This window comes from Numida meleagris, chromosome 3 (genome assembly GCF_002078875.1).
Source record: "Numida meleagris isolate 19003 breed g44 Domestic line chromosome 3, NumMel1.0, whole genome shotgun sequence".
NCBI classification, from domain to species: domain Eukaryota; kingdom Metazoa; phylum Chordata; class Aves; order Galliformes; family Numididae; genus Numida; species Numida meleagris.
In genome coordinates this window covers 79,464,163-79,490,565 of record NC_034411.1, presented here as the reverse complement: position 1 = coordinate 79,490,565, position 26,403 = coordinate 79,464,163, and the positions used below count along the sequence as shown (strand labels likewise).

The following is a 26,403-nucleotide window of genomic DNA, read 5'->3' as shown; positions in this document are numbered from 1 at the left end:
GCACCAGGATGCTGCTCTGTCATTTGCTGGCTAGCCCAACCTGTGGAGCTGGTGAATGCCATAGGGTCAGAATTCAAGTTGGTTTTAGCAGTACTTCATTGCAAACAAATGGCCTCTCCACGCGTTGCTTCAGATGTCTCATTTTTATTTAAATAAATGCTTAATAATCACAGCATTAAAAAAATCTGTTTCTTTTTTGGGCCTCTCCTGAAGCTTTGCTTCTGCATTGACTGTAGATTTCCTTATCACAATTTTTAGGGAGGCAGTAGAAGCCATGTTTTGGTGCCAGCAGTGATGACAATGCATTTATTTACCTGCTGTTGATAAGGCATTACTTTCATGCAATTTTTGGAGTTGGCTTCTGTATGAAAGAGTGATTATTTCACAGTATGCCTAAAAACTAATAGAGCTTATGTAAGAAAGGGAGGAAAAAACACCAACAAAAGAAACTACAAGCCCACTTAGAAAGGCAGTAATCATTTAAGACTTTTGTCTTTTTGGTTTGTTGAGATGGTTACTACCTTAGTTTGAGTGAGCAATGATACCATCACTATCACCTCCAAAAGCTGTGTATTTTTGTGCTGCATTTAGGTGGATGGAATGGGCTGTGTGATGAGAGCAGCTAGCACGTGCACTTTAAAAATCCCGGTTTCGAAATAGTATTTGGGTCGTATGATGCCTGCAGGCATGATTCATCCACCTGGGCTTTATGCCAATCAGCAACTGTGTGGATACAACACTCCAGGAATACTGTAAAATTATTAAAGTGCTATTTTTTTCTTCAAATCATGCTATTGATTATAGCTATAAAAATACAGCATATAGCTTCCTTCTGAAGGAAATCTTTTCATTAAGTGGATGCAAAAAAAATACAAAATGAACTGAAGAGAATGCAGAGCAGATTGAGACAAATGAGTGCAGCCCTGCAGACTTTCTTTTCAAAGGCCTTGATAGCAAATCCTGTTTGAAGCAGAGGTAGTCTTCACCTGATGTATCTGCTTGAAGCCCTGCGAGAGAGCTGACCTTAGCTGCAATGAGCTAAAAACTGCCAGCGTTTTGCTTCTATTAGGCTTTTGTATAAAGATGATAATTACTTTGAATGGAATAAACCTCATACATTTAGTATGTACCTAATGCTTTTTTTGTGTGCTGAAATTAATTTTCAAGAGATGAAATCATGCTTATTTTTAGACATGTGCATTATGCAGACAGACACTCCTAATTAAAGATTCAGCATGCCTTGTTCAGGGAACCATGGAGCTGCATTTTTCAAAGATACCTAGGTGTGTGCAACTGAGGGGTTTTTTTCACATGTACCAATGTATCCGTCTCAGTGGTCACCTATAGGAGTGGACTCTTCTCGGACTTGTTGGGTTGCTTACCTTACATTTCTAGCTGCCTGTATGCTTCAAAATGTAGCCACTAATGGTTTTGAAAACAAAATATATCTTTTAATTTTTACTTTTTAGTCTCACACAGTTCATTCATTTATTTGTTTCAAAGCTTCATCTGGAGAGTAAAGGCTGAAAATTCCACAGTGGAACTCAAGAGACAGCCTTCTAAAAATGGGATGAGGAAGTATAACATTTATCAACATATACAGAAACAGCAGCATTTAACTTCTATGAACTTAAAACTGAAAAATGAAAGTTCTTCTCTGTCTTCCTGAGTTCTTGACTTTCTGTCATGTGAAAGTGGGACAGGAGAGAAGGAATGTACTCAGGTTTGTAAACGTATCTGGGTTATGGTTGACTTGCTCTGATGTATTGTGTTTTTGATTTTTCTTTCATCTAGATAAAGAAGAGGCAACAAGATGTGGTGAGGTTTCTGGAAGCCAATCGCATAGAGTTTGAAGAAGTTGATATCACAATGTCAGAGGAGAAAAGACAGTGGATGTACAAAAATATTCCTGAGGACAGACAGCCTGCACAAGGCAATCCATTGCCACCACAGATATTCAGTGATGATCGGTACTGTGGAGTAAGTAACTGCTACAGTTGTCAACAGACAGTGTAACAGTATACCATAATACTTTAGTATGTTAGAATCATAGGTTCGTTGATTGGCTTGAGTTGGAAGGGACCTTAAAGATTATCTAGTTCCAACCCTGCTGCCATGGGCAAGATTGCCAACCGCTAAATCAGGCACTAGAACATTTTGCCCAGAGCCCCTTCACCTGGACATAGAGCAGCTGACTACAACCCTGTGGCTTCAGCCATCCAACAAATTCTTTATCCACTGAATAGTAAACCTTCAAATCCATATCTCTCTGATTTAGAGATAAGAACATAGTGTGGGACCACATCAAGGATGTTGTATACCCTCTTAGCTATTTAAATAGGCAGAACTTGCTGTTGAGCTTCTTCAGTAGTACCTGGATTCATGTACAACATGTTGATGGTAAAATTCCCTTGTAAGACCACCAGAATCTGGTGATCTCTGGTTTTGCTACTTGAAGCTAGCTCAAGCATGAAAATTCAGAAGGAAATCTTTGGTACAGCAAATGAGAACATTGACTATATTTGAGTCATATTGTCTTTATAATTAAGATCCCTCTGTGTTGCTGTTACAGTGTAAATATATAGAGAGCCTTTGTAGTCTGAGTCTCTAGGAATAAATGAATGCTATTTGCTACTTGATTTGTGAAATTGTTTTGTTTTTCCCTTAAGAAAAGAAACTTGACACTTCTGCTGAAAGACTAGTAAGCTTGAGAGCTTGTGAATCTGACAACAGATTGATGGGTGGACTGATTTCTCTGATGGTGTGAGCTGCAATAATATCTCTATCAGCTAGTGCAAGCTGAAGTGGTAAACTTGGAATGATACATTAAGCATCATATGGATCTTTTACTTTCCTACTTAGCCTGCAGCCCTGAGTCTTAGACACTCTTACAGTCTGGGAGAATCTTCCCAGATCTTAGGCTCTCCTTTGAACAATGTGTAAAAAGATCATGGCTGGGTCCTCTCTGCCTTGCTACAGTCTTTTGTTCTTCAACTGTATGACTTCAGGAGGCAGGTTTTGAGGTACTTACTAGGCTGTCTGGTGGGAGACAGGGAGTGCCACACTAGATGCATCAAGAACGATTTTGTAAGGTTTGTATGTGAATTCAGCAGGAGAGTGAAACAGGAAAGTTTGTGTCTGGGTTGTAATAGATGGACTGGGGTAAACGTGGATACAACGAGATGAAGAGACATCCAAGCTACTTCTAACTTACCCATCTGACTCTAATGCAAGTAAGCTGCTGCTGGCGGATGGATCATTCAGATCTGCTGAGAACCCGTCAGCTGCACTGTGATGGCTAGCTTAATGCAGGAAGAGCATAAGAACTGGTTCAGAATCCTCTGCAGCAAACAAATTACACAGAATGACAGAATTTCAGGGTTTGGAAGGGACATCAAGAGATCATTGAGTCTAACACATCTGCTAAAGCGGGTTCCCTACAATAGGTTGCACAGGTAGGCATCTAGATGTGTCTTAGGTATCTCCATAGAAGGAGACTCCATAACCTCTTTGGGCAGTCTGTTCCAGTGCTCCATCATCCGTACCATTTATAAGTTCTTCTGCATGTTTGTATGGAACTTCCTATGTTCAAGTTTTAGGCCATTCCTATCGATACACACCACTGAGAAGAGCCTGGCCTCATCCATTTGCCTCTCACCTCTCTTTAGCTATTTATAATCATTAATCAGATCCCCTCTCAGTCTTCTTTTCCCCAAATTGTATATGATTAGCAGCTAATTGGCTTTTTTGAAGCAAGATATTTAACATTCCTCTGATATGTAAACAAAGCCAATACAAGACCTCCTACCTCAGCTATTTAACTCATACCTTCCTACTTTAGGATAGAAAATTATCTTGAACACGGAAGGGATTTTGACACTCGGGTAGCAGCTCCTCACTTGTGGATAACAGCATTTATATTGTTCAGCATAGTTTTAGTGAACTTGGGTGATACAATGTTCTATGCAGTTGTTTCTTATCAATTCTGCATCTTTGCAGTTTTTCTTTGCAGTTTTTCTTTATAGTATGCTTTAAACTAGTATGCTTTAAACTTAGAAATTGCAGTTTGGAATTAGCAAGGCAGAAGATGTCATGCAACGTGAGAAGATCTTGTTAATCTGTTTGCTCAGCTGATAGCTCTTTTGGTTGAGCAGAGTTAATCCTATTACTAGACCTCACTGGCTACAAGAACCCCTTCAAGGAGCAAACATGCTTTGAAAAAAAACCAATGTATTTTCTAGGATGAAGGAAAAAGTATGTGCTGGATCTCCAGTGTTCAGCACTTATCCTGCTGGTATGGCCAGTGGCGTTCTGGCTTGTATCAGGAATGATGTGGTGAGCAGGACTAGGGAAGTAATCCTGTCCCTGTACTCAACACTGGTGAGGCCCCACCTCGAGTACTGTGTTCAGTTTTGGGTGCCTCAATACAGAAAGGACACTGAGGTGCTGGAGCATGTCCAAATAAGGGCAACAAGGCTGGTAAAGGGCTTGGAGAATATGCCCTACGAGGAGCGACTAAAGGAACTAGCGCTGCTTAGTCTGGGGAAGAGGAGACTGAGGGGAGACCTCATTGCTCTCTTCAAATATCTGAAAGGTGATTGCAGTGAGAGCGGGGCTGGTCTCTTCTCAGTGGGGACAGAACAAGAAGAAATGGCCTCAAGTTGCTCCAGGGGAGGTTTAGGTTGGATATCAGGAAAAACTTCTTTACAGAAAGGATTGCTAAGCACTGAACAGGCTCCTCAGGGAGGTGGTGGAGTCACCATCCCTGAATGTGTGCAAAAATCATCTGGATGTGGTGCCTGGGGACATGATTTAGTGGTGGGTTGTTAGAGTTAGGGTAGTACAGTTAGGTTGCGGTTGGACTTGATGATCTTGAAGATCTTTTCCAACCTGAGCAATTCTATGATTCTACGATTAGTTAATGAAGTTCTCAGGTAATAGAGGGGAGGCAGAACACTAGGCAGGAGTGAAAGGAGATCAGTGCTAGAAAGGAGGTTAGAATATCATAGAAGTTAGATGAAACCAGCAGGTATTGCACATCTTGTCTCCTTTTTGAATTCCACAGTGAGGATTTTCATTGATTAATCCTTACACAATGCAAAACAACAGCAACCAAATGCTATTATATAACTTAAAAACCAAACTAAAAAATAACCACAAAAATTTCTGTTAATTCTGTTAAATTGAAGCTTATCGTTCCTGATTTGTGTCCAGACAGTTTCTAATCCAATATGCTCTATTAACAAACACTGTCTGTTTCTTTCCCTGCCAGTTCTACAGTCTCAACATGCTACCAGGAGTTACCCATGTACTCATTCTGACTTGCACGTTATTACTGACAATGCAGACTTAGAATACCTACTGGTCAGATAGTTTGCTCATAAAAATATGAGTGCTAGACAAGGAAAAGCAAAACATATTTTTGTTCACAGTTTCAAGAGAGATTCATGAGAATATGGTGTAGGAGCCTTGAGTACATGTCATGTTCATGGCCATACAGGTTTTTTTTTTTTTTCTGTGAAAGGTCATTACTATTTGAAATAAGCACTTTTCAGAATGTAACTGAAGTTTACCTTCAGTGTTTTCGGTTAGTATCCCCAAAGTTTTGGTGTTGGTCATTTGATTATGGGATAGCTGGTATAGAGGGAAAAAAAGTTTGAAAAGGTGACTCTTCCCCCTTTCCCCCCCCAAACAAACACACAATACAGGGGGAGGGATCATTTGGGCACTAACAGACAAATTCCATGTTTTGAAGTGTAAGTGAGACAGTGACATTTCTCTGAGCTGATGTAATTGCAGATATGATCATTAATCTATCTTTTTCTTAATCTTCTGATATCCACTCTCCAGTTTTTCAGTAAAAAGCTTTATTAATGGGAAATTGAAATAGGATTTTTTTCTGTGAGAATCATTTTTTATTTCCTGTGAGCAAGCTAGATAAGAGCTGTGAGCACACAATAACACAAATCATGTTACTGATAATCCAGTGTTATGTCATAGCAATGACACTATGAGAATTTGTGTATTTTTGTGACTCTACAGACTGTTGTTTCATCTTAGTGACATTGCTGTAACATTGTATGTCTGTGAGAAAAGAAGTCTATATTTCAGACACTGTACACATGAGCCTCATTTAATTTACAGTGGTGTAAATCTGAGATGACTACAGTGACCTTGCTCTAGCTACTACCATGAAAGTGTTAGGAAATGTCAGTGCTCGAGTGCACACTCCTGATGCACTTTGCATATGGAAAAGTAAAATTGAGATGTGTTGGGAAGACTATAAAACTAAACATTTTTTTCTCCAGAAGGTACTGTGCGGCTTTTTGATAGCACGATTCTTTTTCTCTCTGTTGCTAGGGTGTAGATTGACATTATAATTTTACATTAAACATCCTTTTCTACCGTTTGTCAAAATAATTTTACCAGAGTCCTTGTGTACGATAATGGAGGGCAGAACACTGACCCCCTCCCCCCACCACCAGCTAAGAACCCACACAGATTCTTCCTCACTCACCTCCCTTTCCTTCTCCTCACCCCCCCGCCCTGTCAGCTTCCTTCTCAGGGCAAGTGAGTGTGGAATTGGAGGAACAAGAGTAAAAGAACTCATGGGTTGAGATAGAGACAGTTTAATAGGTGAAGGAAAGGGGAGAGGTTGGAGCAAAAAACAAGTGGTGCAAAGGTGATCACTCACAACCTTGAAAAGTGAACCAATGCCAACCTAGTCTAAAAGCAATAGCTACCTTGAAAGAAGAGCACTCCCTCCCCAGTTTTATTGCTGAGCACAGTGTTGTATGGCATTCAGTATCTATCTGGATCAGCTGTCCTAGCTGTGTCTGCTCCCAGCCAGTTGCCCACCCCCAGCCTACTCGTTGTGGGAGGTAAGAAGGGAGCACAATGAGAAATGGAGAAGGCTTTGCTGCTGTGCAAACACTGTGGAGCAATAACAAAACACTCATGTATTCTCAAGGCTATTTCAGTCACAGACCCAAAACAAAGCACTGTAGGATGAAGACAATGAACTCTATGCCAGCCAGACCCAGTAAAATCTCTGTTCCTTATTCTGTACTATTTGTCCCCCATATCCAATACATCTTCATCACTCTCCCCCTCTCTAGTCATCTGATGTATACATAAGTATCATTCACTTAGTCTGTGGGCCATCCCCATCAGATGTCCATTCCGTTCATTTTTCCATGACTTGGAATCCATCTGTTACAGTGGTCATTCAGGAGAGGGGTTGGGTTGGATTGTTGGGCACTAAAACTAGTTCAGGTTTGGTCACTGGTGCACTTACCCAGTCCTTTACAAGGCTTGCACACCTTGCCACCCAGGAATTGATTTTCTTAGACTATATCCCTGGGCAGCATTTCAAACTGGCTGCTTAATTTTATGTGAAGTCATAATCAGCTTCAGTGCATGCAGCAGTACTTAGCAATCTGGTTACTTAGGGATGTTCAAGAAACTGGAGGGCCGTTGTGACATGAGTGGAAGCATCTGCCCTGGAGAAGCAGAAGATTTCATTCTTCCTTCTGTCACAAAGTGGCTCCTGGATTAGAGGAGAAAGAACTATTTGCTAATTGTCTCTACAAGATGGTTCCCAGAGTACTGGGATGGCAGCAGTGCAGGGACCACATACTAGATTAGGCTTAAGGCCAGTGCTTTTGTCATAACTTTCCCAGGCAAAGCAAAATTAAATGATAACAGCAAAAGCTGAAAGCAGCTATTAACAACCCTTCACATTTGATGTACAGAAAGAAAGGGAGAAAGCAATGGAGGGAGTGAGGGAACAAACAACGCTGACAACAGACAAGTCAGCATTGTGACCAGAAGCAGCAAGAAAGAGCCTTCCAAGTAACAGCTAGGTAAAAAGGTTTAAGGTTATTCTAGCACGCTATTATCAAGACTGTTGCTGTCTTGAACCATCTCAAGTCCCTGTTCAGGAGCCAAAGCAGACTGCTATGTGTTGGCCCCTGTCAATACCAAGCAACCACACAGCTGCTTGCTCATCTCACACTCCAAGCAGATCAGAGGAGAGAACAGGAAGAGCAAAAGTGAGAAGAAATTGTAGGTCAGGGGAGATGGTTTAGTAAGGGAAGGAAAGGTGAAAAAACACAAGATGGTGTAAACGCGGTCACTCACCACACCCCAAAATCAGACCAATCTCCAGCAAGTCTCTAAGCAATGGCTAACTTAGAAGACAACACTCCCTGGTATTTATTGTTGAGCATGTAATTATATGGTATGGTATATCCCTATGGCCAGCTTGGGCAGTTGTCTCAGCTAAGTCTCTTCCCAGCTTCACTGCAGGTTGCAGGGGAGAGCAGAGTTAGAAACAAAGATCTTAATGCTGTGCAAGCACTGCTGGACAATAGCCAGAATACTGGTATGTTATCAAGGCCAGACCCAAAGAAAATGAGAAGTTAAAGACTGTAGTTAATTTTCTAAGTTTTCCTAACTAAATCCTTTGCTTTCAAAGTTAAAGAAAAATTCTAAATGCTTTACCTCTCATTGTGTATTTCTCTAACAGTCAGATCAGTAAATTTGCTTCTGAGATATTCAGATTCTTTTCTAAAGAACCAATGATAGCATGGACCGTGGCACTAATTATACAGTATCCTGCAGGTTAAAGACACTATTTAAAAAATGAATGAATAAATAATTACCCTGCTTAGTGTTATCTTTCTCGCACAGACCCAGGAAAGTCCAGACAAATGGAGAGGTCCTTGCAAACTGGTACATTTGGGCCAAATTCCCAGGGGGAATATAATATGATGTCAAGAACTGAAATGCCTTAATTTGGGGCTTGTGGCTTCTGGAGTGGAATTTGTAGACCCTGAGCAGAACTTCAGCTTCTTCACTTGGCTGGCGAGGAGCCACAGCTACACAAATCCAACCAGGATCATCAGTAGCCAGAACATTGGGTGTGGAGAGTTCTTAATGCTGCAAGCTAGAAATACTGAAAAAGCAGTGTCTGAATTTAGTCTTGTGTCTCACGCCTCCCTCTTCTGTTCTCTGATATCTCCACAATTGAATTTGCAGCCTTCTTAGGCTAGAAGTGAAGCCTACATCTGTTCCAGAGATCAGAAATCTCCCCTTTCCCAGTGAAGCTGCGCTCTGATTGTAACCTTCTTAAGGTTCAAGTTAGCACTCTGAAACAGTGATAGTTTTCTATATAGAAAATCTGCCACGGCTGTGATATTGTCTGAAATTTAGGCTAACTAAAATTAAAAGGAAATCTGTTTCCAGGTGGGAGTTAGAGTTGAAGGGAAAATATTTACATAGCTGACTGACTCTTCTTTCTCTCTCTCCATTTTTTTTTTCTCTTGGAAGCTGCTCAGATGGTTTATAGTGTTAGGGTAAGCACTGATAGGCTCTCTAGTGGGCACAGCAGTAGAGACAGAGATATTTGATATTTATTGTCCTTCCCTGAAATGTAATATGTGACTATCAACTCCATCAAAGCAGTGAAGGCCTGTAGACAAGAAAGAAATAAAATAGGCTGCTGAAAGGGGGACAGTGTTCTTGAGAAACTATTCAGTGCACAGGCAAATACTGTTGCAGTGATTTCTCTGCACTGTTAAATTTCTGTCTTTCTTTTTTAAAGATGCTGAAAAAATGAGTACACATTTCTTCTTTTCTATGTGTGTAAAATGACAAACCGGTAACCACTCTCTGATAAGAAGAAAAATGGTGGTTCAAGAAAACTGGCTAGAGATCATTCCAGAGTTTCTGCCCTGGCCTGCCATTGTGGAGTTTGTTATGCAGAGCTTGAATGCTGTCTCTTTGGATCCTCAAGCAAAGTGACATAATGCCTTCTAGCATGACTGCTGTAGGGTCTTTAGTTCAGGAGCCCAGGCAGTTGTGAGGTGAATGTGGTATCCAGCAAGGCTACATATGGTTTCTTGCACCCTTGCACAGATCTTATCCAACTCAGCAACTTGCTTGTCCAGTTTAGCCTTCAGAAGAGGGATAATCTCACTAGATAAAAGTTCGAGTTAACTGCTCAGAGATCATATAATGTCTATTTAGATTAATGATAAATGATGCCGAAATTTTCTTTACTGTAGTGGAGAGAGTAAATGTCTGCAGTTTTCACCTGAACTTTTTGCTCTCTAAACTTTACATATAGCTGTTTCAAGGTAAAGTAGCAGGTACGTTCCTGTAAATTATCCCACCATTTAAAAGTAATAGCCGTCAAAGATTGGATACATCTTTGGAGATACTTTAGTCTATTTTCAGATACCATTTCTTAAGTGCAGTAATATAGAGTGTTTATGTAGTTTAAAGGAATTAAAGATGACCAGGGTAAAATTAGAACTTTTACTTTATTATATTTAAATGTATTGCATTCTTTTTTTTAAATTACATTGATGTTCTGCAGACATGTGTCACTAGCAGTTTTGTTTGGGATCCTAGTTTTTCTTTTCATGAAACTAAAGCTTCATAGTGTGCCGTGCTTTCTTGGAGAAAAAGGGTTTATTCTTGAGTGGGTCAAGATGACTTTGGCTATTTACTTTTGTAAAAGACCTTGGCTACTAAAATATGCTGAGGAAAGGATGAGAAAGCTCATTAAGTGGCAGTAATACTTTGAGAGTACATAGAATAGTGCGGGATATGGATGTAGCAGTGTACTGGAGCAATACCTACAGAAGGTCATGGCTGTGGTGAGAGAACAAGAAGAATAAAACATGTAATTCATTACACCATTGTACCTCTTGTAATCATGCTAATCTAATTAAATTCTAAAAAACACTTTGAAAATGCAGCAGTTATAGTCTATTTATGAGTAAACACTATGTTAATTCATTGCAGTACTGTTACAATTTGTGTGGTTTTCTTCTTTCTTTAATACCTTAACATTTCTGTTCTTCTGTGAAGAGACCACAGAAAACAAGGAAAAGGCAGAAAGATTTTTCTGACAGAATCTAATTCACAGAAGAAACAAATGGAAGAGGGGAATCCATTATTTTTCTTTCAGTGCTCTGAGATGTCACCTGGTCTCAGTACAAATAAAATGTCCTAAGACAAAAAGCAACTAATGTAGTAGTCACATCCATTGTAAAGTTACAGCTGCCTTAAAGCATGTCCAACTTGAAATATGTGCATGCAGAGCTTCTCTGTAGGATTGTTGATTTGTATCTTTCAGCTGTGGTTTCTTGTAAGAGGACGACTACCACAGTTCACTCCCTGGTGTTTTAGTCCCTCCCTCCTTTAAAACTCCTGTCATTGTCAGATTTGATAATATTCATATTGTCCAAACAACTTAACAACACGATGAATCATAGAATCATTAAGGTTGGAAAAGACCTCTAAGATCATTTAGTCCAACTGTCCGCCTACCACCAATACTTCCCTCTAAACCATGTTCCTTAGTACCAATCAACATGTTTCTTGAACACCTCCAGGGATGGTGACTCAATCACTTTCCTGGGCTGCCTGTTCCAGTACCTGACCACACTTTCAGATAAGTTTTTCCTAATCTCCAACCCGAACCTTCCCTGGTGCAACTTGAGGCTGTTCCTTCTAGTCCTATCACTAGTTTATGTGGGAGAACGGGCTGACCCCCAGCTCACCACAACCTCCCTTCAGGTAGTTGTTGAGGGCAATTAGGTCTCCCTTGAGCCTCCTTTTCTCCAGACTGTACAATCCCAGTTCCCTCAGCCACTCCTCGTAAGACTTGTGCTCCAGTCCCCACACCAGCTTTGTTACGCTTCACTGGACACACTCCAGGGCCTTGGTGTCTTTCTTGTACTAAGGGGCCCAAAACAAGGTGCTGCTTCACCAGAGCTGAGTACAGGATGCTCACCTCCCTGCTTCTGCTGGCAACACTATTTCTGATACAAGCCAGGAGACCATTGACCTTCTTGGCCACCTGGGCACACTGCTGATTCACGTTCAGCCAAGAGTCAATCAGCACCCCCAGGTCCTTTTTCTCTTCCCAGTCTTCCAGCCATTTTTACTCCATTGCCTGCAGTTGTTGTGGTGCAAGTGCAGGACCCAGCACTAGATCTTGTTGAACTTCATCCCATTGGCTTCAGCCCAGCAAAACAGCCTGTCTAGATCCCTCCATAGGGCTTTCCTACTCCCAGGCAGATTGACACTTCCTGCCAACTTGGTGTCGTCTGCAAATTTACTGAGGGTGCACTCAATCCACTCATCCAGATCATCAATAAAGACATTAAATAGGATGGGCCCCAGTACTGACCCCAGGAGAACACCTCTCATGACCAGTTGCCGGCTGGATTTAACTCTGCTCATCACCGTTCTCTGGGGCTGGCCCTCCAGCCTGTTCTTTACCCAGCAAAGAGTGTTCCTTCACTTCTCCAGGAAAATACTGTGGGTGATAAAGTCAAAGGCTTTGCTAAAGTCTAGGTAGACTACGTTAACAGCCTTTCCGTCATCCACCAGTTGGGTCACTTGATCACAGAAGGAGATCAGGTTGGTGAAGCAGGACCTGCCTTTCATGATGCCGTGCTGGCCAGGCCTGATCCCCCAGCTGTCCCGCACATGCTGTGTGATCTCACTCAAGATTATCTGTAAAGGTGCTGGATGATCTGTAAAATGAGCCAGAAGGTGCACAAAAGTGAGGTACCTGTTGTCATCCACAGTCCTTGGATGTACACTCAAATATTTTCCTGCCCAGGTTTGCATTGTGCCACTTAGATATCTTAATTTTGAGAAGCTCTTCTGCACTTGGACTCCCTGTGCAGAGGTGAGGGATGTCCACTCTTGGATATTTGATGACTGTGAATCTTTTCATGGTAGTTGAATGAATAGAAAACATAACAACAGCCTGATTTTGGCATGTAACTGTCCAAATAATAGAGCTGTAGCTGACATGGGCCTCCTTTTTATAAAAGCCTTTGTTTTTGGAAGCCTACAACTGGAGAGATTACCGAAATAAACATTTTGCCCACAGGAGAGGAATAACAAATTGCTTTGTAGAATCAATTATATACGCTCTTTAAAAATCCTGTCCGGAGATCTTATCAGAAGTTTAGCTAATGTTTAGACTGTCCCATACTGTGCAGACAAGATTTTCTCATTTTTATGTATTTATATAATACTGAAAATACATGTGCACATATGCTCACTCTCCAAGGAGAGCTGTGCTGAGTAAGGCTTTCCATTGTAATCCTAATCAGATCAGTGAATGAATGTCATCTGTCCCAGAGAACTGAGCTGCCCTTTTCAGGAAGGATGCTAACAGCTTGTTCTCAATGGCATACAGTTTTCACTTGGTCAGTAGCAGAGTGCTCATTCAATGCATTTAAATTATGAATTGCCCATTATTTCTTTTAAGAGTACCTTGCCCTTTTTATAAGAATAGAGAAGTCGTAATCATATATAAAAGATGATTGCTAAAGAGAAACAAATTCAAAAAGTATGGCAATGGAGGTCTTTTTAAAATGCTGTCCAATGACGATTACATAAAAAAAAATCTGCATCAAAAAGCAGTGCAGGCTACATTTGGAAAAGTTACTTGTTTTTCTACTTCTTTGTGTGGTGAACACCTGATAAACAATAAGAATCTGTCTGAAATGTTTAACAAATTCCTTCTTTCTCTTCTTGCAAGTTAAAAGCAAATGCGAACAAACCCAACTTGCTCTTTTAAAAAACTTGCTGAGAGGAATTTTATTCAATGTCTTTGAAACTACAGTAGGTAAAATGTTCTCTATTCTCAGTTGCATTAACATATAGAAGATATCTGTATAATTGCTGACTGGTAGATGAAATCTGCTTTGTGTTAATGTTTTACTTTGGCCCAATGCCATCACTCTTTTGTTATTATCCTTGAAGGACAATTATTTATGTTGATCTACAGTACTGTCAATTTTTACTTGGATGTGCAGCAAATAGTTTCTAGCAGCAATGACAGTGTTATTTTAAACAAGTCTCAGTTTGCCTGCTTAGCAAATGGTAATCCACATTATTTATGGCAGTGTCTGTAATCTGTAATCTGTGTCACATCACTGCAATGATCTGGTCTCCTAGCAATAGGAATACAGCACACATAAGGAGTCTGCATCATAGTCAAGATGCAGCTGCCCCTGTAGCCAGTTTGAGCTTTGTGAGCAACTTGGTGGTTGCTACTGAGCGAAGAAGAACTACCCTGGAAATGGAACTTCTAAAGAGCAGAGAATTCCCAAGGGCCTGCAGCTTTCCTACCAGGATAAGTTGGCACAAAACCCACACAAATACCAGGATGTTGTAAGGCATTTGTGTCGTAATAAGGCATCAAATCCCAATTACCAGAATTCCTGTCCACCATGTCAAAGACTAAGCAGCTCGTGCTTCATGGTAGCATTTGGGCAGTGGATAGCTGTTGGGATTTCTGCATGCTCTAGATGTTCATAGAATCACAGAATGGCCTGTGTTGAAAAGAACCTCAAAGATCATCTAGTTTCAACTCCTGTGCTGAGTGCAGTGTTGCCAGCCACTAAACCAGGCTTCGCAGAGCCACATCCAGCCTGGATGTTAATAGAGGTTTCTGACCTTTGACTATTCTGGCTTTAAATAGATGCAAAGCAACCATGGCATCTTTTAGTTTCAGATGAACTGCAAGAACTCATATTTTGAAAGCAAAGCTATGTAAATGTTAGACTTGCTATTTATTTTTCTTTTACCAGAAAACAAAATGAACGGTAACTCTTGACTTTGCTGATTGTTAGAAAAATTTTTGTAACGTACAGCCTAAGATAATATCAGTGACTATAATTGTGTGGGACTGAAGGTCCATCCAGCCTGGATCTGTCCTGGTAGTTGCATGTGCCTAGGAAAGACTGTGAAGAAGTCAAATATATAAAATACTTCTGTTGAGTACTCTCCTTGTCTCTAGCTATTTTTCTGAAACAAATATATCACTTTAATATATTTAGTAATTCTTACTGCATTCCTCTTCCATGAATTTCAGTAAAGCCATGTACGTATTTAGCATGCTTAGCGTGTTTTCTCAATGACCTTGTGAGTACACTGAACTCTGCATCTAGTACCAACTGTCCTGCTACCAAGATGAGCTTCACAGTCTTCCTTCCATGGCAACTTTCCATGCCTTCCTTCCAGGGCAACTTTGCCTCTGAAAACCTTTTCAGCCACAGTCTGCCTCTGTCCTGCTTTGGAATCCCTCGACAGGAGCAGGGAAAGCAAAGATGAACTGTATGCTACTGTCATGAAAGGCCAGCAAGATCTTGCATTGCTCTGAAGGTGAGCAGCTGAAACTTAAATGTTGTTAGCTTTGTTTATTTTCAACAAAGCGAGAGCTCATTAGGTCAGCTAATCCGTTCTCCAGTAGCTCTTCCAGCATCTTTACTGCTGTAACTGCTCTGGTGGTAAAACAGAGGGGCTGTATCTTGGTCAGACTACTTGGTGATCAAGCTACCAAGGCCTATACAGGTGAGAAGCTAAGTCTGAAGCAGTCATATGGCTGATATCCTGCTAAGAAACATTTTCTGCCTTGAAAATATCCTTTTACCGATCTTGTTTGTTGTCCCATTGCTTCTCTGTTCCCTCAAACCATCCTGAAATCTATTTTTTATCCTGTCTGGCATTCCTCGTTCTCTGTAACCTTTCATACCCTCATCTTCATGATTTGTCACTGATATTTTTGTGTCTTTTCAACTTTTCCAGGGGGACTGAGCATCTCTATGTCACTGATGATTCATGTCCCCTTTGTTTTATTAGCTACTAAATTTGCCGTGGTTTTATGTGTTAATATAAGTGTAATTAGCAGCTCTGGGAAGCACCAAGGATCATAATAAGTAATATAGCCACATTTCTGTCTGTGCACATAGTTGTCTTTTGCAGTGGGGCAGTGGGGGCCAGTTTGCCACACCTGTGCATTTTTTAGATTACTAGCTGATTTCTAAGTGTCCCCGGGGCGTGGCTGGCAGCTACTTCCTTGTACCAGGGGCAAGACAGCACTGCTCTGCTGACCCCAGCAAAGCCACTGTGCCTGTGGGCTTGGTGGCGAGGACGTGGTAGTGACTTGATACTGACAGTGGAGCCCAGTGCAGAGCAGAGAGCCACTGCCTTGCCAAAAACAGCAGATGGTGAATTCCTTCATCTGTAGGAGGCAATGTGTCCCATGGAGTTCTTTCAAGGGGAACCCCTTAGCTTACAAGTGTGTTGGGCTTCTGCCTCACCTTTGCACCATTTTCCTTTCTCAGCCTCAGTCACTGTCTTTCTATGTGGCCCAAATATCCACAGACCTTCTCCTTATAAAGGTCAGGTGAAAGGTGGGATGTGTTTGGAACATGTTATCTTTCATATATTACCAGGAAAGCCAGTGTCATGGTTTTGTGATTTTCAGTTATTGGTATTCCACATCATAACATCATGTAGTGGACATACCTAGTTCTCAGAAGAGAAGGACTACTACAGTCCCCACGGTACTTTGCTCCTTTGTTACCATTTTCCAGCCGGAGGGAAAAGATAGAAGCTCACAGTATAAAAACTTGCAGATCACGAGACCTCGTCCCTTTTTCCGCCGTCTCTCGTCTTGGCAGCACCTCGCTCTCCAGCCGTCTTATCGTCGGTCGTAGAGTAAGGCCTACCTTGACTTTGGGACATTCTCTCTCTCTGTGTTGGATTTATCAGCTTAAATTGTAATTATATTGTATTATAGTGTGTTGTTTTGCATTCCGATATTTTATTTAGTAAATTAGTTTGTTTCTCCTCAGATTGTTGCCGCTGTTCTTTGCTCTCAGGGCCATCTCCCTGGGTGGGCCCTTGTGTCCCCCGTCCCCTTTGTCACGGAATCGGGCCTAACGCCTGTAAACCGTTGACAGCCAGAGTTGCTCACTTTGAACTCCTGCCACACACAGGAGTAAAGCAAAACTGATGAGTCCTTGTTATTGTAGTACTTGAGATTCCGTTTCTCAAAAATCTCCTAAGAAACTACCTTACCAAAGTGATTTCTGTTAAATTTTATAGAGCTATTATGCATTTTTATAACATTTTTTTTCAAAGTATTTTGAGGTCGTATGTTTTCATTGCGGAGATTGATAAGAAAACCTCTATTTGAAATTTTACTGCTGCTTTATTTGAAAGTATGGTGCTTTTTCTTCCTAACCCTCAGTAAACCATGAAAGTGTCAATAGCATTATGGTAAGCTTTGCAATGCAGATATTTCAAAATATGGGAGAAAATTCTTCTAGCTGATCATCTTTTGGTTGTTCAATGTTCTGCTCATTTTAAGATAAATTATAAATATATATATATTGTAAAAATGAATTTTGTGTTCTTTCAATCATACTCTTTGTTCAGCTTGTTGGTCAACCTTCAGGGTCTTTTCAGCGAGTGAATTCAGATTTGACAGTCAGCAGAAATGTGGGAAAAACTTATGGGTTCTTCTAGAAATAAAAATTGATAACTAGCACTTGCAGAAAGCTTTTGATGGTTGGTTTCTGGAAGTTAATGTTCATAGATACTAGTGCGTGAGCCAGTCACAAAGTCACTGTCAGAGCAAGGAATGCAGCTCTAATCCTTATGATGCTATTTTCAGGCTGTGACTATTTCCACACCCTGGTTTTTTTCACATTTCGTATGAAGCGTGAAAAGAACATGGTCTTAGAGTGATGATGGATTTAAAGCTAATTGAAACATCAGGATTAGGGAAAAAACAGAACTTGAATGCAGTGATGCAAGATGATGACTCAACTGAGCAGAGTCTTCTCTTGGACACAGCTGAGGCAAACAGGTCACTGGGGGCTCATGAAAACTCTTTGTGTTCTTGAAAGGAAAGGGAATTCCTGGTGGGCAGTGAAAATGTTGTTTGCCTTCAGCCGTGCAGCTGCAGAAATGCTTGCAATAGCTGCTTGCCTGCAGGTTGGCTGTGTATAGTCTGCAGGTTTGTAAAGAGTACTAAGCCTAAGCCAATTTAAACCTGCCCGAATGCCAAAAGGGTGCCCTTATTTTACTCACTGTGGGTTGTGCTTATCCACTGCTCCCCTACCTTCAGCTCCAGAGACAGTGCAACACACCTGAGGATAAAACCTGGGGTGAAAATAAATGCTACTTCTCAGATCAGATGCTATCTTCACATGTGCTTGTTTACATAGCTCACGTTCCTCATAACTTTTCACCTGCTTTAGCAGAGCCAGGCTAGATCTTCTTCCAGTTTAACAGCATTCGTGCAATTTTCTGGTTTTATTCTTAGAGATCAAGGACTTAACCAATCATCTTTTGGCAGAGCTTCCGTATTGCTTATTACTCATCCAGTTGTTTAATGATTACAATATTCTCTTTTCATGGTATTGTTGGGGTTGCTTTCGGTAATGTTTCAGCTCATGCCATGGCCTAGTTGTGAGATCTGTCAACTTTATCTGGATTTACTTTGTGCCTATTAATTTTAGATGTATGTTAAATCAGAAATTGCTATCAGCTCATCACCCTCAATGATTTTTCATTGATGGAAGTGTGTCTATATCCTCTGTTTAATTGTATGTTTAATGTCAAAGTTAGGTAGAACAGACCATACCTAAAAGTAACGAAGACGGAACTTATAACTGTCGCTAATATTTTCATATGTTAGTATTTCAAAATGTAATGGTAATAGTTCTGCACTCATAATGATAAGCAGCATTTGTCTGCAAAGTCTGTTTTCCAATCTGTGATGCTGATCAGTGCAGGAGATTGTACCTTCCTATGCTCCAGAGTGGCTTTATTCCTTGAGGCATTAAATTCCCCTGGCAGTGAAAGCAAATAAACTTAGTTCTTCTCATAGGGCTGAGTGAGTAGGTGGCATTCATTGGAAATTATGTATCACCCTCGGAGAAACATTTTTTTTGCTTCCTACTTAGGAGCTGAGAAGCAAAAATGTAAACACAAGAGACTGCTGGCTAGACTTCAGTAAACTTTGATTGGAAGATAGAAGGTTCCTAACCTTACATATCCCATTATGCAGCCAGGTCAAAGAATGATTCTACTCTCAACTAGAGCTTCTTTAGCTTATCTTACATGGTCCCCTGTGATTGCAGGTGGCTTGTGAGGTTACAGGTTCAAGAGAAGGCAGAAGTGGGAGGAAACAAGCAGGCAAAGCAGATATTACGAGGCAAAAATTGAGGCTGAATTTCGGGGAAAGCACCTGTAACTGTTACAGTGAGAAATCAGTCTGAAAAACTAACAAGATCAGAGGATAAGAGCAAAAGAGGTGCTAATGTTTGAGGTCAGGAGCACTGCAAACCACTATTACGCAGGTGGCAAGTATGTGGAGATCCAGAGACTGCCTGTTACTAGTCTGTATTGAAAGTGTATATGTGCACAGTTGATATTTAAAGGGATTTATCTTACTGAATGCTTTTATGTTAAGTGTAACTACAGATTTCAGATATTTAGAGATAATTGCTATGTAATGATGAGCTCATACCTGAAATTTCCTGGCATTTACAGAGTATTTTGCATGTCAGAAGTAGTTAAGTAGGGATTAATATTTCCACTTTACAGTCATGTGGAGGAGGAGAGGAATCTGAACTGGGTACTTTTAGTGTTTGACAGTGGCCATAGAGGGAATTTTTACTAAATTACTAAGAGAACCTGAAACTTTCTGGCTTCTTGCTATTTGGCAAATCAGTTCACTAAACCGTGCTCTGTTCTTCACTGTTTCCCTTCAAAACTGAAATCTGTCAGCTTATCTGGTGATAGAAGAGTAGCAGTTGTCCGATGCAATAAATGTTAACAGTAAAAGCAGTAGTAACACTTAGAGATCAGAACCTGATTTTAAGCAGCTAAAATCTAGGAGGAACGTAGTTATGATAACGAAACTTGGTTTTTTTTTAACTTTTCTATAAAACAAAATTCTTTATGGTAACATTTCATTTATAACCATGTGGGATGTCTAAATCTGAGATATGATTGCTGACATCAGAAGATGAGACTGGGTGAAGTCTCTTCCACCACAGAAGAACTGAGGTGGTCAGTTGCCTCTCCTTGGAGGTTTCCATGTTAGTATTTTGTTTGCTGAAATGCAAGTTGGAAACCTCATCAGAAGCTTTTTTGCACTGTTAGGCACCTAACTACTTTTAAAATATATCCGCAATAGATTTCCTGTTCATGCAAATCCATGCTTATATTTTTCTACCACATAAATTAGTGAAAGGTGTTTCAGTTAGAGAATCTATGCATTTTTCATTTCCCTTGGAGTTGGTGATGACGTTACCTTTGAGAGTAAGTTTGCATAGGAGAAAATGGGTAAGTATCAGTATTTTCCTGAGCTTTATTACATATCACCCTTTACTTTAATACATAGTGTGGGCAGATCAAGAAGGAAAACATGAATACAGATTCATCTTTTTTTTTTTTTTTCCCCCTCTAGGATTATGAAGGCTTTTTTGAATCAAAAGAGAGCAACACCGTCTTCTCCTTTCTTGGACTGAAACCTAGTTTGGCATCAAAGGTCAGTGTAATATGGCAGACTTTTCATGGGATTCTTGAAATATTGAGACAGAACTTTCCTTAGACTCAATGAACTTTGCGTCTAGAGCACAGCTATCATGGTGGCTATTCCTGCTAATGAGGTAACTGAAACAGTCACAATGAGAAGCAAAACACTTAAAATAAAAAATAAGCATACACATGTGAGGTAATTTGAGTCTACACATAAATGAAGTTTGAAAAGTATATTTTGCTTCACATTATCAATGTAAATTGAAAGCAACTGGCTTTTTTAACTGGACAGAGATAGTCTTGATCACTGGAATGTCTGGAGCTTATCGTTGTGCTGGGCCAGCCTGGCTACATGGCCCAACCAGGACAGCATTCATTCATAATGCATTATTATTTTATTAAATGCTGACACAATGGAGCCGCCAGGAGTTGTAGAAATGTTTTGGATCATAATTAAAATTTAAAGAATACAAATTTGCAAAACAGAATACAAATCTAGTAAACATATTTCTGTTGAGGACAGTATAATATATGAGATTTTTTTGCCACCTGGATGCCTGAATGACCATGCACACACTTCAAACGGCTATAAAGTGCCCATTTGGACATTAAATTAGAAACGTAGGAGAGGATTTTCTTCCCTTTGCTGCTGTAAAATGCTGCTTCAGGCTGGATGGTAGCTCTTGGGTATGTACAGAGTTACGCTTCTGTCAGGAATTTATTTCTGGACTGCCTGGAGGAGAGGAGTAGGAGGGAACTTCAGCAGGAAACCACAAGAGCAGGTTTTTTTGGCAGCCTGCCTTGCTTTGGAGCTTGAAGAATTAATCCTAGGAGAAAGATGTTCTGTTGCAATCAGAAATAGCAGCTTGTATGCAGTTATATTCCTGGGGAAGAACCTACTCTAAACCTGGAGGATTGTCATTATAGACTTGGCTGGAACACTGTATCAGTCTGGTATTGTTTCAGAGGGATGTGTCCTTAGCTGTTTTGTGGACCAGGGTTAGGAACACCCTATCAGTGAGAGTCACAGACACAGAGAATGAGAATCTATTCATAGCATTAATGATCTTTTTTTTCCCTCTTTTCTTTTAAATAGGAGTCATAATCCTAGAAAACCTATCTGAAGTAACAACAACTGCATCTTCTGGATGAATGACCCTGTTCTTTAGCACATGACAGCTTCACTTATGGATCACTGTGATAGAGCAAACATGTATCCTTAGTAGTAGTCTGCTTGCTAGAAGACGGTGCTCTCCCACCAATGTGGAGTTAACAAGATGTATATGAAATTGGATTAATGCTGGGCTACGCATCTTCCTTTTTAAAAATACTCATTGATGGTATCACTTTTATCTTTGGATTGCATTTGCATCTAGCACTGATATCCTAATAGACACATAGGTTTAAAGATAAGAAGTGGAAGTGCAGGGCTTCTGTCATTCATGAATAAATTCATACAGACAGGTCCCTTATGTTTTTAATTCTAGCAACTACTGTTTTTGAAATTACCTCATCAGCACAGTTAAAATGCTGGTGATTATTAGAATGTTTGTGCTAACTACTATCCAGAAATTAAAAACTGTTGATCTTAAGATGTTAAGATCTCAGTTCAAGCCAATAACTGCCATAACTGCTGTATTTTTATTCTACATTTATTTATTGCTATGTTTATGCTACATCATTTTTATTGTAAGAAATGTGAGTTGCTAACCTTTTTCATGAAAACTTGATTTGCCTCATGATGTCGGTTCTTTAACAGCAGCTGTTAACACGAACGGGGTGCCAAAGCAAAATATTTTGACATGATTCCTTTTCCAAATGAAGGTGAAATGCATGTGAAATCATGTGGTGAATCCGTACTGGTTAGTTTGAAAGGAGAGGTCTCATAGCTAAAGATTACATCGTTATCTCTTTACTGAGAAACATTTAACAGCCAGAATTGGAGCTCTATAGTTGGACTGTCTAAAAATGAAATTTTGCCAAAACTTTGAGTTGACCTGTAATCAAACACAGCTCCACCATTAGCCACATAACAGTCAAAGGGATACTTGTAGAGAAAGCACTCAGTCCCCTATACTGTTAAACACTCTGCCATTGTCTGACAGCACATCTAACTCGCCCAGCTGTTGTCCTACTAATGTCCCCAGATACGGAAATGTGGAGGTGCCTCAAAGACAGTGAGGAAGTTGAGCATGCACTTTGCTGGACAGGGCCATGACAGTCAGCTCAACTGAGGATCAGGAGCCAGGTGGAGTAAAGCCTGTGACTTGCCAATAACCATTACAAAACATGTTCTGGAAGGAAGTCAGATTGAATTCTGCATTTTGAATCAAGTCTGGCTGTTAAAATAAGAGCTATGCTGTAACGTAGCTTATACTCAAGTGACTTCATAATGACTAGATAGTGCTACTCAAATACACATCCTCATGTCTTTGCATAAATGAAGGACAACCAATCAGGTGGGAAAGCCTTTTTGCAATCACAGAATCTCTGAAGCCCAACTTCTTCTGGAAGGTGTCAGAAATGAACCCTGTCTGTGTAACAAATCACATGTTCTCTTAAAGTCAATAACCATGGCATCCAAGATGAGTTATTTGGAAAGCAAAACTAGCAGTAATCTGGTCCAGCTTTCTGTAAACCAGGGCTAACACCAACACTAACTCAGGTCAGATATGGGTTTGTTTAGCAGTGTTAAAAACATCCAGAGATAGAGATCTCATAACCCTCTATTTAACCAGTGCTGATGCTGCAGTAATCTCCTAGTGTCCAGCCTGCATTCCCAGGTGGTAACTTATGGCTATTCCTTTGCTTTCTTGTCTAGCTCTCAGAGGGAGAGTTTGGCACCACCTTTTTGTGTCCCCAAGATAGTTGTAGGATACCGTTAGATCACCTCTTAGTCTTCTTGCTAGACTAAACAAACAGCTTTGTTAACCTCTGCTCATAGAGTCTGTGCTTCAGGTCCCTGGCTGCTTCGGCTTGGTGGAGGGCTATTCTTCCCAGTTTCTTCAACTAGAGAAAAAGTGGATAAAATGTTTCAGAAGTGGCACTCATCAGTACCGAGTAGTGCATTGCTGGCTTATCCCCAATTTGACTTCCACCTAATCCCCCAGTCCCTTTCAGCGAGTGTATTACTCAGTCAGATTTTCCCAGCCCGTGCTGATGCCTTACCACTCCAAGGACAGAACTTTGCATTTGTCCTTTTCAAAATTCAGGAGGTTTCTGTTAGCCCAGTCTTCATGGCTATTGAGGACCCTCTGGAATGAAGCTCTGCCAGCTGTTATCAGCCACTCTAGCTCCCAAGATCTATGTTGTTTGCAGTTTTACTGAGGGTACACGCTAGATATTTCTCCAAGTCCCCGGCAAAGATGCTGAATGATAGAACTTTAGCCTCTCAGATTTTGGACAAGAGCCTACTCAAAACTATAGAGGTATGACTTGAACAATGTTCATGATTACCAGTTTCTGGGATAAAAAACAGGTTACCTTCATTTTGGTGTTGCCTCAGCTACAAGCTGCTTACAGCTGTGTGACTTTTCCCTTTAGTGCAAAGGCAAGAAAGCTTTATAAAAGGAGATGTTAAGCTTTAAAATGATATCCATCCATAAATCTTAGGACCTTCTTTGGTCCCTCTTTGGACCCTTGGGTGCCTCGTCAGCTCAGCTAGAGGGGCTAGATGGAACAAGAGCACACACGGATTTCATGTCCATGGTGGTATTTACTAGTCAAAGTCTTTGTCAGAGCACCTTCTCTAGAGGACTCCTTAATGGGGGTTGATAACATTTGTATATGTGTGTGTGTGTGTGTATACAAGTATATGTACGTGCATTTTTAGGATTTATGTTGTATGTAGTAAGTTATTTTGTCACTCTTGTCACCAATCCCATATTTTCATGAGACTTGAGCTTTACTATAAGAAGGGAATGTGACATGAGGTAGAGCTGTACATTAACAAGTTCTATGTAATTTTTTTTTTTTAAGATTCTTTAACTTTGAAAAAGGATACAGATATAAATTTAGATTATTACACAGTTAATTACAGAGAAGCCATCCTGGATTTATCATGTACTTGATATGTTGTGAACTTAGAAAGCTGCCTGGAGTCCCAGTTTTGAAAAATTCAGACAAGTGAGTAAATCCACTTGAATAATCCTAGGTGAAATCACTGGCTGTCTGATGCAAAAGGCAAAATCTCACTGATTTCTCCAGGGATGAATTAGTTTTACAGAATTCCTCTTGAATTTTGGTAATTGTAGAATAGGAACCTCCAGCTCAATGGAGAGCAATTTCTGTTGCAGCCAAAAGGTGAAAGTAGCTTATTTCAGAGCATTCCTGTGGATATAATCAATTGTATGGAGGACAACACTAGCTCCAAAGATATCCTGCTTGTTTGCACGGATTGGCAGTGTAAATCCCTTAGAATGTTTGCTTCTGAATTACAAGCGGCTAGCTAAAAGCCAGAAAGTATATATGTTGCTTGAATGTGATTTTTGTCTGTGGTGCAACAGCCTTATTTTTGTAATTAAAGCAAGTAGAGTTCTAGTTTGTTACACGAGATGATCTGGAATTTTTTAAACCAGTTTTGTAATAATGAGATGTCGCTACTGGATAATGGAACAGTTCTGTGGAAATGAGACATTTGATGAAAGAAATAGGAAATTCCTAATTTTGTTTAAAATATTTTGCATATAAAGGTATGAAATGATCCCAATTTTTAGCTAATATTTGTAATTACCCCACTTTTTAAAGGAGAGAGTAGCGTGAGCTAAACTTTAAACTTTGTACCTAGCTGAAGTTGTAGTGTGGGCTTATGTGCACGCACACGTTCACTGTATCAGTGGCTTTAGAGAGATGTTTTTGCTTGTGCCACACTGCTGGATAGTGCCTTGCAGAGAGGGGACTGTTACTGTAGGGTCTTCTCAGATGTGCTCAGCTTTGAACTCACAAAGGGGTAGTTTCTATTATCACTATTTTTTTAATAATTCATTAAGTTGATTTTGTGGCCTGAGTCAAGAGACACATGCTTTGGCTGTTTAGAATCAAACCTTCCAAGGAAGTAGACGTGGAATAAAGCCCCTAAATCTATCTCGATGCTTTAAAATAGCTCTCTTATGGAAGCGTTGAGCAGCCCAAGTGTTATCACCAAAATGGAGAGGGGCTGCCAGCTCTCTATGGATTTCTTGGTTGTCCCTCCCAGTCCCCCCACCCCAGTCAGGCCATTCATTTAGGGAGTCCAGTTCTTGTTGGAATCCCATGATAGTGAAGTGGGAGCCTGAGACTTAGGCAGTGCCTTGTGGCAAGAGAACTGCCTTCACAGGAGCACGAGAGTGGGATCTTCACTGGGTAGTGCCAATTCCCATCAGTTTTAAGCAAATTCTCCACTGGTTTTCACCAGAGCTGGGTGTGCACAGTGGGGGGCAAAGTGAGCAGGTGCTGCTCGCCCTGCACAGAGCACCATGACCTGCCCCTCACCCTGAGGAATTTGGGAGGGGAAATGGAGAGCGGCTTCTTGAGAGCATTCCTTCAGCTGGGGCAGATCCACCTCACTCCCTTCTCCCTGTTCTTTGCCTCCTCCTCATGTGCTTCATCCTGTCCTGAGCAGACCTGTGTGCAAAGCTCCTGCTCCCCACCTGTCATGGTTTTGTAACACTGCAAAAGCAGAGCCGGTGCTTGCCTCGACACAGCCTCGTTGTTCTGCAGCTCGGTGCGGAAGGGTTGGGAGGGAGCACGTTGCATCCTAGACTGTGTACGCGTGGAGTTTTAAATTATGTATTAAAGCTGTGCTCGTCTAATAAAAAATGTAATTCGGAAAACGCGTTTGGACTGCGTTGTGCGTGCCAATGAAAACAACGGCGAAACGCCGCTCTTTGTCCTTGCTGCAGCTCCCTCTGGTGACAGCCCGGTGCTGAGGCTCTGGCGTCGCAGCAGGAGGTCCTGCATTGCTCCTCGGCCCGAGGCTGGACCTGGTGCTGAGAGGTGCCGGGCAGCTTCGGGGCCTGGTGCCTGGGTGGGAGTGGTGTC

The 26,403-nt window shown here is 40.8% G+C and overlaps 1 protein-coding gene across 1 annotated transcript in view; it reads left to right on the top strand.

Annotated features, from left to right (window-relative positions):
* SH3BGRL2 (SH3 domain binding glutamate rich protein like 2) overlaps positions 1 to 26,195 on the top strand; it is a gene marked incomplete at its 5' end in the record, with an annotated part of 44,003 nt that extends 17,808 nt beyond the window's left edge. Inside the window, 3 exons of the mRNA XM_021392011.1 lie at positions 1,795 to 1,980; positions 20,315 to 20,395; positions 21,482 to 26,195. Coding sequence (XP_021247686.1) covers positions 1,795 to 1,980; positions 20,315 to 20,395; positions 21,482 to 21,490 — 276 coding nt within the window. The remainder of the gene's footprint in view (positions 1 to 1,794; positions 1,981 to 20,314; positions 20,396 to 21,481) is intronic.